Here is a 19463-nt window from a genome sequence, read left to right as displayed (position 1 = left end):
AAAAAGAGGACGCTATGACAGCCATTCAAAGCAAATACATGCAATCTGTCTCAAATTTTACCCCTGAAAGAAGGGACGTGTCCTGGAAAAAGAGGACACATGGCAACCCCCCCCCCCAAATTATAGCATAACTTCTTGTGGAATGCTGAGTAGCAGTCTCATTGGTTACATCTGGCACAATGAACCGTACAAAAGCTTAGCCACGGTAAGTCGTGTTATTATCTACAACACCACAAGGCTCTGTTATTATTAAGTTGTGCTATATTTACAAAAACACCAACTTGCAATGGTCTTTTGCTATCACCTACCCTGAGAGGACAGGAGCCTCTGTTTTGAAAATTTATGATCTAAAAGATTAAGTTGAATTGTCCAGAAACTTTTTTGTCACACAAGTATCATCTAACCCACTGTTGTTTCTTAACAGCGCCAGTGTGTCGAATATGCCCTGAAGGCCCGCCCCCTTCGGAGATATATCCCAAAAAACCAGTACCAGTACAAAGTGTGGTATGTGGTGAATTCCACCTATTTTGAATATTTGATGTTCATCCTCATCCTGCTGAACACCATCTGCCTGGCCATGCAGGTAGGTCTGAAGTCAAAAGGAATTGCATTGTGGTTGGAATATTCATCGTGCAGGAAAACATTCTCCCTGACTTGAATAGCTTGCTGGAAATGGCGAATATTTTGAATCTCCTGTAAAAGCTGTTTTAACTTGTTGCTTGCTATGGATTAGAGCTGTGATTAGAAATGACACTTATTGGCTATGACATTAGCAGTTGTCACATATTCTGATAACTGAGGTATATGTTTTTTTAAACATAACTATAGTGTTGTCTACTAGATATATAATTGTGGACAACAAGGTGGTATAGGTATTTGAGGGTGGAGAGTTGAGTATAGTGCTGGAGAACAATAATCAAGAACAAATTTCCCCATGAGTGATGTAGTATATAGGCTGGAAAAACCTCAGGTCAAATTTTACCCAGTTTAAACTCAGGAAGTAACTTTCAGCAAACTATTATTCTTTCAACCACAGCCCTCTCACTATAATATGAGGATAATAATACTACTACCCTACTGCATGGAGTCACTGGGTTGTTCTAAAGTTAACTGAGATGAAAAGTGTTTTATACATTTGAAATGAGTTGTATTGTAATTATTGGTATGGTTTTAATAGATTTTAAATGTATATACGTATAGTTCAAATTCTATCAATGTTTAATTGTTTATTAATTATATTTTTCTGTGTTTTTAGCTGTTCTTAATTTTCTCTTTAAGCCACTTAGAGTCCCTGTCAGGAGAAAAGGCTGAGGATAAATTATTATTATTATTATTATTATTATTATTATTATTAATACTCTGCCCATGGTTGCTGGAAGTACCACTCAGACAGTGCATTGGCTTTCTTACCATGAAGGCAAGAAAGAAGGAAAAAAACCTTCAGGCTTCTAAAGAGGTCATCATATTGCAGTAGATAGAAAGCCATACTCTGTGCTGTGAATTAATTAAAAGATAAAGGAATCACAAACTATTGGCAATGAGAACCTCTTTAGAAAACAGATAGAAAGGCAAAGGTGAATATATGTACTATCCAAACAATATGCTTTTCAAAAATGAAAAATGAGGTGACTTGTTTTTCAGCACTATGGTCAGAGTTGCATCTTCAAAGAAGCAATGAACATCCTCAACATGCTCTTCACTGGTCTCTTCACCGTCGAGATGGTTCTGAAATTAATTGCCTTCAAACCCAAGGTAGCTATTGCCTCTCAGGTTTTCTCTCTGTTCATTGTCCTATGGAGTCAAAGGGAGGACAGGAGGATTTGGAATGAGGTAATAAACCTGGAATTATCTCCCACTTTTCCATCATCTGTTCAGGAGATGGACTTGTGCAGTTGTTGTCTGGACTGGAGTCTCAATCTGTGCTTGGAGGAGCCTTTCATTCTTGTATTAAGCATAGGGATAGAATAGCCATGCCTCTTAGGAATACAAAATTCCAGCGATTATTCATAGTATTTACACTAGAGCTGGGCAGTAATTCAGTATTTTCACATCTACATATCATACAGTACGGTCTTTGAGGCAGAGAGCCCCCACAAGGTGACATTTCCTATATAATTTTTTAAATGGTTTTTTGAGAATGCCTGCAACATGGTAAAATAACTACATCTGGAAAACATTTTTTTTTCAAGACGTTTGTTTCTTTACACGGGGTCCTGCTGAGTGTGGGTCTCTTTAAAGACCAGTCTTCCACATGAATGTTGAAGGAAACTACTGCCTCATTCTCATTTATCCAGCTCCAAAATGAATGTGTGACTTAGCCCCTAGACTCTGAAGTTTGTTGCATAGCTGGTACTGGTCAGAGGAGGTTATACGTCGGGCCCATAATCAGGATATATTTTGTCTCTATGCATTTGAAAGGTTTCTACTTGTAAGTATTTCATCCCTGATTTTGGGAAGCCTTTTGGTACTACACCAGTAGAAATGTGTTTTGTCTATGAATTGATAAACAGGAAGCACTTCATTTGCATTTGAATAGTAGATTTTAAATTACAGTCAGTAACAGGTTTTTATAGATTGTTATGGAGCTGGATTTTACTTTTCATATACAATTATGGTTCATCATGCTCTGTAAGACTGACATCCAAGTTTGTGTGAGAGTGAATATCCTACTATTTCATAGGATACTGCAGATAAGAAGAAACTGTGGGTGTGAGGTCCTGGGACTATTGAGAGGAGTGTGCCTGTTATTAAATATATTTTTAAATACATAACTGAACCTGATACTGTATTCTCTATCCATGCTCTAACTCAGCACCCTTAACCAACTAATATTCCCAGGGGCTGGGACACCATTTTCTGGTTTGCCTCAGGCAACAAAGTGTCTTGGGCCAGTTTTCAAGGAGTCCACTACCTGATCCATTGGATTCCTATGGAAAAGGCCTTTCACTACCTGAAGTAACTCCACAGGCCAGCATTGTGTGGATACAATAGTAGCATAGGAGTAAAATTTATTTGCTACCATCACTACAACAGAATAAGCCCTATCACAGACCCAGTTGTACAATTTCTCTCAACTCTGCAGAGTACCAAGAAGCTTAAAGGACTCTTCAGTTTGACTGAGATTCTTGGGAGTGATCATATCTATAGCCTGGGTTATCTCCCTGTTACAGGCAAGGAACAGGACCTCAACAGGGATACTGGATAAGGCTCCAGAAAAATCCCCTAGGGCTGCATAAAACCTTTTGTATTCATCAGCTTGCAGGAGGCAGACTGATGAAATTGGTCCTCCATTCTTATGGAGGTTACAGAGGCAAAGAACCTGATGACTGAGAAGCTGAGTGAGAAGATGCAAAAGAAGGGGAATAGAGTAGACAATGGCCAGAGGGAGCGGGTTGTAGGATGAGACAGAAGAGTGAGAGAAGGATGGTGAGATACAAATCACGGATTATTTAACTGTGATTCCTGCATTGTAGGGGGTTGGACTAGATGATCCTATGGGAACCTTCCAATGCTATAACTCTATGAAATGGTGACAGAGCTTCCAAACCATATATATATATATATATATATATATATATATATATGGACATCTAATCTTTTCAGCATGATTGCTCAGTAGGCAGCTGCACAGTTTATCATCAATGAGCTTTAATGTGTCACGTGGTGCTACATTTCTTGGGTTAGTTTCGGGAGATGTGCCATCCCCTTCTTTACTTTTTGACCTTATTGAAAAGAAATTGTGCAACATGGCTAACCAATTCCACAGCAGATAGATAATTAATCTGGCAGGGAAAATCTGGTGCAAAGAAACGGGCAGGAGCTTCATGGAACAGGGACCATTACTTTCTCAGCAAATGTATCCAGGGAATTTGCATGTTACTGCAACATTGTGACAGATTTATTTCAAGACTAGAACTTGAAATTTTAACAATGTCATTATGAATTATTTTTTAAAAAATGATATGAGTGAGCACAATGTGGTGGTGTGGGAAGCACCAGATTAGCTATTATGCTTAATTATTTATTTAATATAGAAAATTATTCGCACAGTGTTTAAAAAGCCCAGTGGGATGGTGCTTGCACAACTGTGCCTGCAGGAACAGAAGCTGCACAAAAAATGAATAATCCTAGAGGAAAGGTATTTCATTCATCAAAGGAAAACCCTCATCCCCACAGTATGAAAATTTACTCAAACAGTGAGAAACAGTTGAATATGTTTCAGTTGAGGTTAACTGATTCTAACCTATAAGCCTTGGAACAAGAATATCTCAAGGATTGATTGCAAGTTTCTATATGAACCAGCCTAGTTTGGGGAGTTTCTTCTATGGATACTTACACCAGCTGGAGCCAGGTGGTTGGTTACTGGAGATGTGGAGTTTTCCGTTGTGGTACCCCAGCTTTGAAATGTGTTCTCTTTGCCTAAATAGTGCCGGTAATAACTTATGTTTGTCTAGGTGTTTTAACTCAGCTTCTTGTTTTATCAGCAGCTGCTTTTAGCATTTTAGCAGCTTCTGTTTAGGGTTTTAGTTTTAGTTTATTCTGATGTTTCAGTGTTTATTGTTTCATGATTTGTAAGGTGCCTTCTGATGGGGATGTAAGAAGGCATTTGAATTCCATTCCAGCCCATGTTTGTTGCATGCAGCACTGTTTTTCTTTTTCACTACAGTCAGCTTCTGACAAACACAGCATTATCTGTCTCACTATCTACTGTGACAGAATCTTACATACATACATACATACATACATACATTATTATGTTATTCCATATCATTTATTTCAGCGCAAAGGGCATTCCTTTAAATGCAAAGGAAACACAATAGAAATGGAAAAAATATTGTCAACTATGTACCTTTTGTAGACTGAAAACAACAGCAAATACTGACTGTATTAGCTGGATTGATTTCTGTTCTGGACATGGGATGAATAAGCTAACAACTAACAACTAAACATCAGGAAGAACTTTCTGATGGTAAGAGCTGTTCAATAGTGGAACGAACTCCCCCAGAAGGTGGTGGACTTTACTTCCTTGGAGGTTTTTAAGCAGAGGTTGGATGGCCATCTGTCATGGATGCTTTAGTTGAGATTCCTGCATGGCAGGGTGTTGGACTAGATGACCCTCAGGGTCCCTTCCAACTCTACAGTTCTATGATTTTATGAACAGAGTCCTCACTGCTTGAGATAAGCTGTCACACTGTAACAAAGCAAAACTCCAACCTCTGCTTCTCTTCAAAATCTCTAAAGCACCTACACACTTAAGCTACTATACAAGACAATATCATGTTACTAAAGCTGTTGAGTTACAAGAAAAAGAGATGACACCCTGATTCTATTATCCCTTTTCCATTTCCTGCCATAAGATCTCCAACATATATGTCTCCAACATACAATGAGATATTTGCCCCTTGTCTGGCAGGGACCCAAGAACATGATCCTTTTCAGTGTAAGCATCTCCCTCTCTGATCTTCATAAATAATAAATACTACGTACTTATCTCAATCTTAAAACCCCAACCCTTCCACAGATCTTTCTACAAGAGAGTCAAGTACACACTACTTAAATTACATTTTACAGCATATGCAGATGTTGAATAGAGCAGTGCATCTGCAACACCTCAAAAAGATTGACCTGCTATTTGACTCTTAGGCAAGATTTCTAAGGTAGAAGATAATAGCTGATAACTGCTTATAGTTTTCAAAAACTGCTAACCATCAGTATTATACTGGAATATCTATTTTAATTTTTATCTGAGTGTGTGAATAAGAATTTTGTGTAACACACAAGCTTACATCAATATTTTAAAGAGTAATTAGATAAGCAAAAAGTTCCACATGGGTAAGCAAAAGTGTCCAATCAAATCTTGTTGATAACCTGCAGTATCTGAGCTGCTTGCTCTTTCTGTAATGCATACAAATTCTCACCATGATCATGCTCTCTATAACTGCCCTTCCCCCTTGGATTATTTAAAGTGTGGGCTGGTCTCTGAGCTTTTATCAAAGACAAACTCATGGTAGAATGGCAAAACAAATAGAACCTCTTCATTTCCACCAAAGAGAATTGTATGGAATCATATGCTATCAACACATCCTGAAAAATGTGCCTGCCAGACCCAAATAGACAAATCCTGTGGAATGTTACTGGGCATCAACAGCAATGGACACCAAGCAGAGATAATGAGCTTCCAGAAGCTGCAATCAGCTAAGTAGAACCTGTTTGGCAAAGGATATTTCACAGAGTATCAGCCATAGTAGAACAATTGGTGGCAATGGATCCAACACTGGCCCCTTTTCCAGTGTATATGGAAGCCATGTGTGGGCTCCATAGCAAATAATTATATTCTTGCTAACAGCAGCCCAATTACAAATAGCTCAGTATTATTCATCATTCTTCACAACTGCTGCTGTTCATTATTGTTCATTAATTTATATTCCACCTAATTGCTGAAGTAGCTTCTAAGCAGTATACAACCAATTACAAAAAGTGTAAACGCACATAGGAGACAGTTGCAGTAGTCATTACAGTAGAGGCTCCCCCTCCCCTTACTTACCTCTGTGGGCCATACTGTCTTAGTAACCCCAGCTGGAGTGGAATTTGGAATGGAGTATTTGTGTCTGAAGTAGGAATTGTGATGATTTTTGCAATAATCACGCTTGCACTCTAGCTGAGGCCCATTTGCTTGCTTGCCAGCTGATCAGATTTCATGTGAGTGTTAGCAATATTTAGCAGACCAAATTTCTTCAGTCATGAAAAAATGAACTGCCTGGCAACTTACTGAACCAGGCCATTATAACTGCAACTCATTTTGATATCAGATCTCTTGTGCTGCAAAAAGGTATATTCCCTAGAACTGCTTAATTGAGAAGATGACAGTAGCCATTAACATTCATTGTTATGTTTCTAATCCTGTATCCTACCATCATTGTATGTGAAGTAGTGGGAGGTAGTAATGCTTAATGGAACTTTCTGGGCAGCTCTTTTGTTTTTGAGGTTAGCGACCATACACACAGGCACACAGTTTGCTCTACAGTACAAGATGCTATTGCCATGGCAGTGTCATTGCTCTTGGTAATAGACGATAATTAAAACAAATACAAATTATGTACATTGCCAGATTAAGCAGGAATCTATTTCTAACCATGTCTATTCAACACTAAGTCCCATTTAAATAAATAGTGCTTACTCTTAAGTAAGTTAAATTAGAATCCCACCCTTACCACACTTTTTTTTTTTAAAAGCCACTATCACAGTATCACAGAAAAATGTAGCCAACTCTGTACCCCACTCCTCTTCAGCATTATATTGTTTACATAGAGACCAAATTATGAAAGGAAGAAAGAAAAAGAAAGAAAACCATTTACAGGTGTGATTTAAAAGAGACAAAACTGTTGTTCTGTTGGTATTGCACGAAGATGAGAACAAGGACACCACTAGAAAAACAAATTACAATATCCCTGGGGGCACACAAATGGATTCTAGGTGATAGTGGGCAGTGATTAACAGTAGCAGAACTGCACATAGTCCATTGCACAATAAGTTCTCACAACACAGCCTGGAGAGTTGAAGTCAGTTATGCCATTTTTGCAAAATGCAAGAGTGGGCTCAACTGAGATGTGTTTCATGAGCTGTAGATGAAAATGAGCCAAGTTTACACAATGAATCTGTGAGAAAATACGAATGGGCACACAAATGAGAATACCATCTAATCTAGAGCCCCAGGGCAAGATATCTGTTAGGGTTCAAGGCAGAGGAAGTGTCATGTTCCCCTCTTTGTAGGAAGTCAGGCTGTTTTGTGCAAAGTGTTCAATTGTGTGCAAAGTACCCTTTCACATAGTTTCCCATCACCCAAGTTCACTCTTGTGAGCTCTAGGTGTGCATGACCTGGTGCCAGAGAGATTTAGCACCATGCCATACATCTGAGTATCTGTCTTATGGCCTCCATGTGTGGGGTTTACATCCGAGTTGCGATTTGCTGTGATTGGGTGCTGATTTATACCACATGATATCTTATGCTTTGTAATGGTGATGTGGGTGGAGTGGTAATTAATTTGCAGGTGGCTATTTTTAAATTTCCCCCTCCCATTCAAGGTCATGTAAAGTTACACTGAGCATCTCCAGACTGTCACTATTTTTAGGTGGCATTCAATCACAGACCAGCAAATTCAGGTTGTACAATTAGAGCTGATTTGGAGCTCTAATTGTGGAACCTGAATTTGCTGGTATGTGATTGAATGTCGCCACAATGCAAGGCTGGCGGGCAAAAGTGTGGGTAATTGCAGTAGCTGAGAACCTTATGCAGCAAAGGAGAGTGTGTACAGAAGTTGTGAGATGTGATAATTTTACAGCAATGTGGGGGACCTTTTATAAAATTATTAGACAAGGTAGCAATTAAATACCTCCAGAATCTCAGATGTATTTCTGGGAAGATTCAATACCATAGCATTTCAATTCTCATTGCTATTTTAGTCACTTGTCTGTATTTAAATATCAAAAGTATATTTCCCATTTGAATATGTAAATGGCATGTATTATGCACCATTTTGTTGTATTCAATTATTGTTTTGCTTTTTTATTACTATTATTTTAATTTAAAAAACTGGTTAGGTGCAGCTATTTTCTGAAGATCTCCCCACAGTACATGTGTGAGTTTACTTCAGAAGATGTAGCGTAATAAATTAGGCTTCTTAAAAATAGTAATAAAAATACAACGATTTTGCATAATACCTTTTTATTACTCTTGTACGAGCTCAATCACTCTTGTACAATACTTCATTATTAAAAAATAAAAAATAAAAGAAATGGAACTGAGTATTGTCCCTCTCAAAAAGCACAAGCTTCTATTTTTCCCATTATGAAACATTAACCAAAGCTGGTAATGCTTGTTACTGCACTCTTGTACGCATCATAGGAATTGAACGTGCACAAATACTGAAATACCTGCATGCATACCCAGAATGGAAAACGACTGTGGTATCCTTAAGAGGAGGGACAGAAAAATCCTCTATTACATGAAACTATACCCACTGGTGTGAACAGCAAGAGGCAGAATAGGAATAAATATAAATGACTGAAAAATTGGGAATGTGTGGAAGTTAACTTGCTAAATGCATACACAGAAAACTCAGATCTGAATTAGTCTTGTGATATAAATTTCTTGTCTGGTTACATCCAATTATACATGGCTTCCCTGCCCACAGCTGCACACAGAGATGAGTTTACCTGCTTAGGGTACTCTGACTGGACACAGTCTTCTTTCTTGAATATGCATGAACGTATGAAGCTGCTTTATACTGAGTCAGATCACTGATCCATTTAGCCCAGGAATGAGGAACCGTTGGCCCTCCAAATGTTGTTAGATTCCAATTCCCTTCAGCCCCAACTAGATGAGTTATTGTGGCTAATAAATGATTTCTATTGAGGTTTGAGGTAGCAGAGCATCGTCTAGTTTGAATCAATGAACACCTTTGTAGGTAAGGTTCTACCAGGTCTCTGTGCAGAGGCCACAATTGTTAGTAGTGATGATGATGATGATGATGATGATGATGATGATGATAGTTACTAACTGAATTGTTTAGCAGTCTAATACAGGGTAGTATCCAGGCTTACAACCAAGTTTTAAAACTTTTCAAATTCCATTAAATGCCAGGTGACATGGAAACCTTTAACCTGGTGCCAAAAAATGTCAGTTCAGGTGCCAGGAGGACTCATGAAGAAAGGAATTGCATAATAGAGGGCCACAACCAAAAAAGGCCCTCTCCCTTTTTGCCACGTCTAAGCCTTTCTTGGAGGAGGCACGCAGAGGAACACCTCTGATTACATGTCTAAGGTTTGGATATATTCTTGGCAGGAGAGGTGGTCAGTTGGGCATTGTGGTTCTGAGCTGTATACGCTTCTATAGATGAAAATCAGCACCTTGAATTGGGATTGGAAACATATATGCAGCCAGTACACTTGTGTTAATACTGGTGTTATAAAATTGCTATTTCTACAGTACTATTCCAAAGGTGGTCTCTTCTTAGAACTTGATATAGGCTCCAGTGGGTAATTTCCCGTGTTGTCAGCAAGGCTTGCCTGACATCACATTTTGAGCTGTTTCATGGGATGTAAAAGCAGTGATCTCTAGAGAACACAATGGTTCCATTACTGCAGAAGCAAACCAGGGCTTTCTTGCTAGCTTGAACGTAGCAGGCAAGGAAACCAAAAGCCGATTGGCAGGTACACTTAGAACAGTTAAGAGTAGCCTGCTTTCCTTGCACAAATGAGATTCCACACCAGCCAACTACTGCATATTTATATCAATGCTTTCATTAACTAACTGATCATGGGGTGATTCATTTTCTTTTGATTGGGAAAAAGCAAGTACTAAACTGTAATGGTGGGACAAAGCTGTTTCACGAGAAAACAGTTCAACCTCCTGTCCTCCTCCCTTAAAAACCTTCAGGGTATTGTGTTCCTGAAAGAAACTGCCACCAGAAAGTCATGAATAAACTCTGGGAAGCTTCAGTATAATGATAACATGACCATATTTCTGACATGAAGGCAAAAAGACTTCCACTGGACAAGAGATTTGCTGTCACACACCAAACTTTTCACTTTTCACTTTAAAAAATAAACAGTGCCATCAGTTTACTCTTGGTTAGATCCTAACTCACTCTCCTGGGAGAAAAAGATCCCACAAGAAACTTTCTGGTAGGAAAATGCATCCTCCTTCTTAGATTGAAAACTAAGATTGAAATACCCCTTGATTAGGTTTTCTGTTCATACAACAATAAATATGACTTTAAAGTCTGTGGGGGCATACCAAACAATTTCTAGACATTGGAATAATTCTTTTTCAATATGTAATGGTGACTATTGACAGCAATTTGCTCTCAATAAGACAAAAGAAAGAAAAAAAGGTTGGCTTTTTGAGGAAGGATATCTGTACAGCTGAGGTAAATTTGTAGGGTGTTTCTGAAATTATAGGACCTCATTTATTTGGCATGTACAGAATACATAATCAGTAATAATATTTTAAGCCCCTCTTTTACCTTATATAGGATATGTGGTTTTTTTAATGAGTTTATAGTAAGCTGGAGAACCGGAGAGAATTGCAAAAAAGTTACATAATCCCATCTATAATAAAATGAGATAAATGAGGAAATTCTTTCATTATGTTCCTGGCTAGTGATATGTACCAAAGGTAGGTTTCACGATGTGAACCACTGATGTCAAAGGCACAAAGTTGAAAGATTTGAAACTCAACAAGCTCAGGACCATTAGGTAACTGCAGTGAAAGCAGAGTTGCCTGTTGAAAGTTCAGGAAGCAATTCTGCACCATCTGTGGGTAAAAATTATGCCTAAGACAGTCTAGTTACTAGTATGTGAAAAAATGCATTTTCCTACTATGTCCACCATATTCTGCCCTCAGTTTCAAAGACACTCAAGTGAGCATCTACATTCCCAGTAGTACAATTCTCATCTTCCTAGGATGCAATCCTACTCCAGTAGCAATTGATGGCAAAATTCCCATTAATTTTAATAGAATAGAACTTCAGTCCTAGTGAGTTCATTGCTTTCACTTAGGCTAGAATTTGGTGCTTTGACTTCATTGTGCACTAGAGGGCAACATTCGGCTCTGGTGCAAACCCTGCTTATTGCTAGCTATTGCTAGCTTTGTTGGTAATCCTAGTTGGCAATGAGAAGAATATGTGATGGAAAGACTTTGAATTACGAAATTCGTTCTTTCCTAAAGTTAGTGCAACTTGGTTGAAGGCATATCTCCCTGCCCATTATTAAGGATTTGGAAGGATAAACTGTTATGTCATGGTTGCACACAGATTCTTGAAACAAGCAATATACATGGACTTCCCACCTTCAAGTACAATACCAAAACCAGTTTTTAAAACCCTACTTTCTGATCTTTTTGCACTTCATTTATCTAAGTAAAATTATTTCTATGGAGCAACAGAAGCAACTTTACCATCACAGTGTTGTAGCTCTCATCAGGCATCAGTATTTTATTTTTATTTAACAAAAAAAATATACCATTTGATTGTAATAAAACATCTAAGCAGTTTCAATAGGTCGATAAATGTACACATATAATAAAGAAGGGGGAAGAGTCTTGCTCTCTGTTTGTGCAGCAGAATGGATCCCATTCCCTTCTATTCCTTATAAGCAAATGCTTCTTCTGATTCCTTACAAATCTGTGGACTGTTGAAATTGATAGACATTATTATTACTGCTTTTAGAACACGTGGCAATGATCCTTCTCTTTCATATACATTTTGAATGGCTTAACAAATTCTGAGCTTTCGTGCGCGGCATAGCATGTTGCCAGTGCTTTTGACTCATTCTGGCTTGCTTTGGGTTTCCAGGGTACAGCTTTGTGCTACAAACTGGTTCTACAAGAGTCTATGATGGGATACAAAAAATGAATGTATAAGCTATTAGCTATGGCCACTCTACAGTATCATTTCTGAGGTCATGAAAATATTAAGTTTGTACACAGCCTGAGGACCAAATTTGAGGTGGCATTTGCCATGTGTTTTGCTCTTATTAGGCTATTTTTTCAAAACAAAACAAAAGCAGGAACGTCTGGGAGCGCCAAGCCATATCTGGACCATAGTGGGGTGGGAAACAGTTTTTAACCCTTTACCCCACAGCAGTCCTTATCCTCAGACCCTCTCCATGACTATACTTCATAGTGGGATAAAATCTCCTGTTTATTTATTTGATGCCAATAGCAACTTTCCTGCAACTGTGAATAGCAGGTGTGGAGAGATAATCAGTGGAGGATGGCTGATTGGGACAGTGGCCGGGGCAAAGGCTTAATTCCCACCCATGGACCTGATCTGGCTCTCCCCAAATCCCAGCTATTTGGTTTTTTTAAAATCACCCATTTAAGAATAAGGTGCCTTATTTGGCCCTTAAATACATTTGATAGATCCCAGAAAGACTGAAAATGAATACAGACATGTGTGTCTGCTTAGTCAAAACAGAAAGGTCCTATGAATGAGTTGACTTGTTTCTAGCTTGCTCTATTGAAATTTCAAGTTCTTGTCAGTTCAGAGGTCATCGTGAACATATTTTTACTAACCTATGTATGCATCCAAGGTATGACCATGTTATTACTCAAACTACTTGTGCCTTTTCATTTTAATCTACTATTTTCCTCCTCTGTGGTGTCAATCTTTAATTACAGATTTATTCCAGGTCCATTTGGTTCCTAGAAACGCTGGAGACCACCATAACACTCATTTTAATGTTTCACTGTGAATCTTGTGGGGCCGGTATTGACTGATATCACCCAGTTTTGACTTCCTGTACTCTTTCTTCCTTTCTAAATGTACTAGGCTCTCTGCTAATGGGATAACGTGGAAAGTTCCCCCTCCATGTTTTAAGCATCCAGTTGTCAAATAAGCCTGTGTTCCATAGTGTGCATGGAATTTCCCTTGTGTACTTCAAAAATGTATTTATGTTGTTCTAACTCCACATCCTCTTCCTTTCCCCCCGCCAAAAGACACCCAACCAGCACATCCCAATATTTTGACATATAAATCAGATAGAAAGATTTTCAGTCCCAAGATCTGTAGCTGGAGTACACTACAGAAGGGAATCCTTGGTCATTGTTTGGCCCAGATATGGGTCTTACCCACTTTTCTCTTAAGAGTCCCAAACCTGGTCTGGTTATTGCCAGTGGTAGAATCTATTGCTATTCCTCAACCTTTTCCCCTCCTTTCTTTTAAGTTTCCTGGGAACTCAACTTCACATTTTACTCATGACCTGATCTTCCCAGTGCTAAGAATAGTAACCACTGTGCCACTTAGGTTCAATCTCTTTGAAAACACCCCACAGCTGGAGAAACATGGAAGCTAGATTAGCACAAACAGATATAAACAACCAGAGGTTAGATTTATTAAGACTATAAAAAAGTCTAAATATCATTGTGGAACAGATAAGTGAGGAAAGGATTTTTGCAAGCCCTGCAAAAGTCTTGGGAAATAATTTGCAATCAATTACCATGTTTTTGATTTTTTTGAAAGGAGGCAAACCAACTCTCAGGACACAGAAGGGACACAATCTTAAATTTACAACCCAGCTTTAACCAACTTATTTATAAATTGCCACAAGAAGAGTGAGGATCACTCAGTAGAGTAATAGATAGGTTAAAATACACATTCATTATGTAACATATTTGGTTGAATGATGATAGCTGTTCAGGGGGGAAACATGAGCTGGATAGGGCTTTTGAAGGCCTATCTGCAGTTGGCAATTATGCTATTTTTGCATAATTACCTTGGCTCTTTATCCAGTCCAGCCTGCTCTATCTCTAGGAGATGGATGATTTGTGTCAACCATATCTGTCTTATGTATTCTCTTTTACCCTAATGTGATCCTGATGCTTATCAGCTGTTAACTAACCTTGGCCTCCATTGCTAAGCTCCTATTTTGAAAATAAGGAATACTACCACTCAGGTTCTACATGCTGAATGGATTATTTTAGAGCTGTATACATATAGCTGTGGGAGCATATCTGTCTGCTATGAACAGTCTGCTATGACAGTGAAAGTCAGTGGAGGGCACAAAATAAGGAAGGGTCAAAATTAGAAGTGTTTCACTAAAAAGTTTTCTTGTATGTTAGCTACTATGTGGGAGCCATTTCCCCCATAGTGCAATAAGTGTACAAGAATATGTGTATGAAGGTATCACATGTAGTTCCTTCCCATTCAAACTTCATCCAGCTGGCATCTCTTCAGAGAGTTAGCAGGTCCCACACTATAGTGTCTAAATGTAGATAAACCTTAGTCTCACCAGAATGCAGCACCTGGCTTAAAAAGAACGAAGGCATGTCTCTCTTTTCATGTTGCTAAGCTACATCTGCTCTTGTCTTAGTTCTACCATGTTCCACTGAAACTTTAAATACTGTACAGACCTGTTGGCTGTGTGTACAAAATGAATTTATAATGAAGTCTGAAGGAAGAAAAATGGCAGAACAAGGGAAGATGCAGCAGAACTAGAGGGAAGGGCTACTTCATGCAATTCAGAACCCAAGAACTATTCATCCTACAACAAACACACATGCAGGTAGTCCTTACATAAACACTCAATACCTTTGATTTCAATGGGATTGCTTATTTGAGTAATGCCAACATGTGTGCTTGTGTAAGAAAACTTATTCTCTAGCTACTCTTCTATAACCACTTGAGGACACCAGGGCAGTAATTCTAATGCCGATTTTTGAACTGTTTTTTTGTCTGTCTAACATTCCTTTTTAATCCCCATCCTGCCTGCCCCTTCCTTATGTAGGGTTACTTTAGTGATCCTTGGAATGTTTTTGACTTCCTCATCGTAATTGGCAGCATAATAGACGTCATTCTCAGTGAAACTAATGTGAGTATTACTCTACCCTCCCTAGGATGCCACCAAATCCTCCTCTACTTCCTCCTCCTGTTTCCTTCTTTTTTATTATTTCTGGTTTATGTTTTCTTCCCTCTAGTCATGCTTTTATTGAACTTGCCGTCGTCCTTCTCCCAGGGGGAAAAAAAGGAGGGGGGTTGCATACCTCCTTCTTTTTCACTTGTCACAGCTGTGACCGGTGAAAGCACACAAAGCTTGGGGTACGTGTGCTTTTTTTCCCTCCAAAAAAATTCAGACATGTTTGAGTGAAACGTTCTAACTAACCAGGCTTTTGTTGATACCCTCCATCATGTTACAGAGGTATGAGCAGCCAATACTGTAGAGTGGTAAGAGACTCTTTAATATGCCCACGTAACCTCTTTCTTTTCTTATTTTTTTCTCTTCTCTCCCTCTTTCATGCTTTGTTTATTTATTTTGTTTGTTTATTTTTATATATCTCTCTCTCCCTTTCTCTTCTCTTTGTTTCTTTCTCTTTTTCCTCGGCTTCTCTGCCACATGCAGCACTATTTCTGTGATGCATGGAATACATTTGACGCCTTGATTGTTGTGGGTAGCATTGTTGATATAGCAATCACCGAGGTGAACGTAAGTAGCTGGCATCTGTCCATGAATGTGCCTGCTCTTAACATTCATTTGTCTCTTCCAGTTTTTTTAATCTCTTCTTCTTTTATTCTCTCCCTTCTTTTCCCCTCCCTTTTTATTTGAAGTTTTTTTTTTTAAGGATTGCTTTTGTTCTGTTGTTCTGGATATTTTGTTTTTGCTTGTTTCTTTAAATTTGGAACAACTTTAAGGACTTTCTGACTGTTGCATCATTTTCTTTCCCCCATAACCAAGCCTGGCATGAATAAAAACTGTATAGTAGGAAAACCGATGAGAGCTATGTGAAGTAAATGCACAAAGAGCAGGTTTGTGTCCTAGGAAGTTGGAGAAGTAGTCCAAGTTTAGGACTCCTGATTTGTCAAAGTTGAGTTAAACTTTCCATGGCACTGGGATACTTGCCACTTCACAGAGATCTACAGGGCAACTCTTTCGAGGTGGAATAATGGGAGCCAAATGTCATCTGTTTTCTGCTAGGCCTTTATATTCCCAACTTTTTATTCAAAAACCACAAATTCTTACAAGTCTGCTCACATTCTATGATATATTTGGTGGGTTGGATCCAGAGTAATTTAGTGATGCTTTAGTCTGACTGAAATCAATGAGGCTTGACATGTTATTGTTACCAATTCATCTCACTGATTTCAAATTGACTAAATGTGACCAGTTTAGCCTGGATCAAATCCTGTGTATCATGTTAACTGATGCAGTTTTATCTCCCTATTATTTGTGGAAAAGCTGCCAGGGTAGTGTAGAGAGGAACATTGCATAAAAACCATTACATCCAATAGGTTTGATTAATTTTGGCATTTCAATACCTGCCATCATGGATTGGTATTGCTTTCAAAATACAAAAGACTGAAGAAGAATTTGTACTGGGCATTTAAGTAAATAACATTGGATAGAGAGAAAATCCCAGTCCATTAAAGGCAATAATCTTATGGAATAAGGATTTTGCTGATAAATAGCCCTCTGAATTGGTGTATGTGTAGCATGAGATTTAAAAATCTCACTTCTAGAACCTAGGCCACACACGATCATCCATACTAGACTGGAGGAATGCATGCATCCATCAGCCGCTGGTTGGCATGGTTAGTTTGCTTCAAGCTAAGTATTTTTAGGGATCCATGGGGCCTTTCTCCCTCTCACATCCAAGGGAGGATTAGTGCACCAATAAGAGGGATGATGTAAACCACTGGTTTGACATGTGGTCTTGGAGATCTTCACCAAAGATGCTGAAGGATTCTATGTGGTGACACATCATAAGCAGGTGTGATTGCATACATTATATACAGGTAACTATGTTAGATAGATTTCTTTGGGGCGTATCTCACAACTATACTACTTTCCCAGTAAATTGTGGAGTTGATATTCAGGGAGTGGAAGACATTTTTGGTAATTTTCATTAAGCTGATCTCAGTTCCAGATCAAATTCTGATCAGGAATTGAGATCAGATAAGTAAGATTCATCAACCACATCTTCCACTTTCCATTGGTCAGCTCTGTTGTTTATCAGGAAAACAGGACTTTCAGGTTATGGTTAATTCTGTTCTCAATATTAATTGGCTGATATTGAGAATTGAAATAATGTGATTAAATAGGATCGATCTCAGTAAAACTTTAAGTTCAGCAGTTATTTATATATAGTTGAAGAACTGCCTAGAGCTGTCCTCTGCAGAGATTCTCCCAAAAATTTAAAGGTGGCATTGGTGGTTCTCTGAATCCCCTCTAAAGATTACCCTCCTACTATATAGTCCCTTCAAAATTCTGCACATGTCTTTTTATTACCTGGCATGTTTGACTCTTCTCTTTTTAATCTTTGCTATTAATTCCTAACATTTGTTATTAAGAAATTAATTGGTTTTGATTTTTCTTTCCTTTTTAAATTTTTTTTTGCACAATATCTGATGCACTGATAATTGAAAATCAGTTAAGGATGGAGTTTGTTTTGAATTGTTTGAAATCCTCTTGCACATAATTCTGTTAACTAAGAGAATGAATGGTACCGTACATCAATTTATTCCTTTAAAATACCCCTGCTGCTTGCGACATTTGGTATGAAATCCTGCAACCTCCACTCCCACCCCCAGCAGGCAGGCATTAATCATTGCAGCTCAAATTGAAATATTTTCCTCTTCCCAGGCAGCACAAAATGGTTTGTGGATCAGTTGCACCTCCATTTCACCCTCCCTACCATGGGAGCTTCATTGCTTTGCTCACTGTTTGTGAGCCTGACAAAATCTGCCTTGTGTGCCTGTATGCTGTCTCATGTTACATCAACTGATCTGGAAGCATGGCAGGGACAGAAGAGGAATAAAACTTCCCACAAGCTCTATGTGATGGTAGATTTTAAAATGACTCCAAAACCAGGCATCATATGGTAGAATCCAGATCCAAAGCAATTGGAAAAATGAGTTTGCTGTAGACAACCAGTGGCTGCTACACTAAGAACAAATCGTAATGCTGAGATTTGTTCTCTATTGAAGGTGAATCTTTTTTGGCATGAGTTACTTTGTCATAAAAGGTGATGGATGCATTAAACAGGAACATTCTGTGAAGTCCAGCTGGGACTTTGCCATGCTGATCTAATCTGCCTAGGAAGCATTTGGTCACCAAAGCAATACAAGGCGATAATGAAAACACAAATATATTATGTTAGCTTGTGTGTGTATGTGTGCGCACGCGCATGTGTGTTGTGTGACAGAGAGAGAAAGAGCACTTATCTGTATGGTATAAGCTGAATTTATTTTCTTAACTAAAAATATATAGCATAGGAGGGCCATGAAGGATATAATGGATGCTTCTACATAGCAGGTTTTTTTGTAGAAGCGTCCAATACTTCTGAGCAAGAGAAGTCATCCATTCTGAAGCCTGGGAACAAAAAGCAATACTGATTGGGAAGAGTCTAGGAAAGGGGAGAATTTAGCTCCAAATCCTCATGAAGCTTAATATTTATCTCATCTCAAATTCAGTAGTGTGTTAATTATTTCATGCATGGAGATATAGCCGCAACAATCCTGACTTATGCAATCTCTGTAGGAAACTATATAGAATTCACTGGATATAAAACTAAGTGTGAAGACAAAGCAAAATAAGGAATGTAACCTGTTTCATGGTTCTGACTCCTTTCTCCAGTCAAGTTCCAATGCCGATTGAAAGTTGTTTGTCTGATCAGTATTTGATGCAGTACTAAAAGAACAGCAGTCAAGAATGGAGATCATTCTGCAATAACTACAGCTTTCAGCTCCTGAAGCACAAAGTCAGAATTTGGGAAATATCAGGACAACTGCAGTCCTCTAAGAAACTGGAAGTCAGAAAGCACAATTTGAAGATTACAAGGTGCTGACAAGGAAAATCCTCCATTGATGGCAATTTGCTATGGAACAACTGAGTAGGAAGAATATTATCCAAAACGAAATATGGATGAGACTGCAAAAGAAGGAAAACAAAAAATTAGTAGTCCATAGCAG

General features: G+C 38.5%; 1 protein-coding gene and 1 long non-coding RNA gene across 16 annotated transcripts in view; one reads left to right on the top strand and one right to left on the bottom strand.

Moving 5' to 3' along the window:
• The window catches only part of LOC308457616, a 107176-nt gene that overhangs the window by 2622 nt on the left and 85091 nt on the right, over positions 1 to 19463 (bottom strand). For 2 of the 9 annotated variants that reach the window (XR_013977028.1, XR_013977031.1), the window contains exon 4: positions 19099 to 19422. The exons of 4 other annotated variants lie outside the window; for them this stretch is intronic. This is a non-coding gene — a long non-coding RNA (uncharacterized lncRNA). Of the gene's footprint in view, positions 1 to 18712; positions 19423 to 19463 lie in introns of those variants that run through there. 3 more of the 9 variants (XR_013977032.1, XR_013977034.1, XR_013977033.1) reach the window with 2 other exon arrangements.
• CACNA1C (calcium voltage-gated channel subunit alpha1 C) overlaps positions 1 to 19463 on the top strand; it is a gene marked incomplete at its 5' end in the record, with an annotated part of 488103 nt that overhangs the window by 386458 nt on the left and 82182 nt on the right. For all 7 annotated transcript variants that reach the window (XM_080971552.1, XM_080971554.1, XM_080971553.1 and 4 more), the window contains 4 exons: positions 425 to 583; positions 1642 to 1752; positions 15286 to 15369; positions 15898 to 15981. In XM_080971552.1, coding sequence (XP_080827678.1) covers positions 425 to 583; positions 1642 to 1752; positions 15286 to 15369; positions 15898 to 15981 — 438 coding nt within the window. The remainder of the gene's footprint in view (positions 1 to 424; positions 584 to 1641; positions 1753 to 15285; positions 15370 to 15897; positions 15982 to 19463) is intronic.

Source organism: Podarcis pityusensis, assembly GCF_964106645.2.
Source record: "Podarcis pityusensis genome assembly, chromosome: 10".
Lineage (NCBI taxonomy): Eukaryota > Metazoa > Chordata > Lepidosauria > Squamata > Lacertidae > Podarcis > Podarcis pityusensis.
This window is presented reverse-complemented; position numbering and strand designations above follow the sequence as displayed.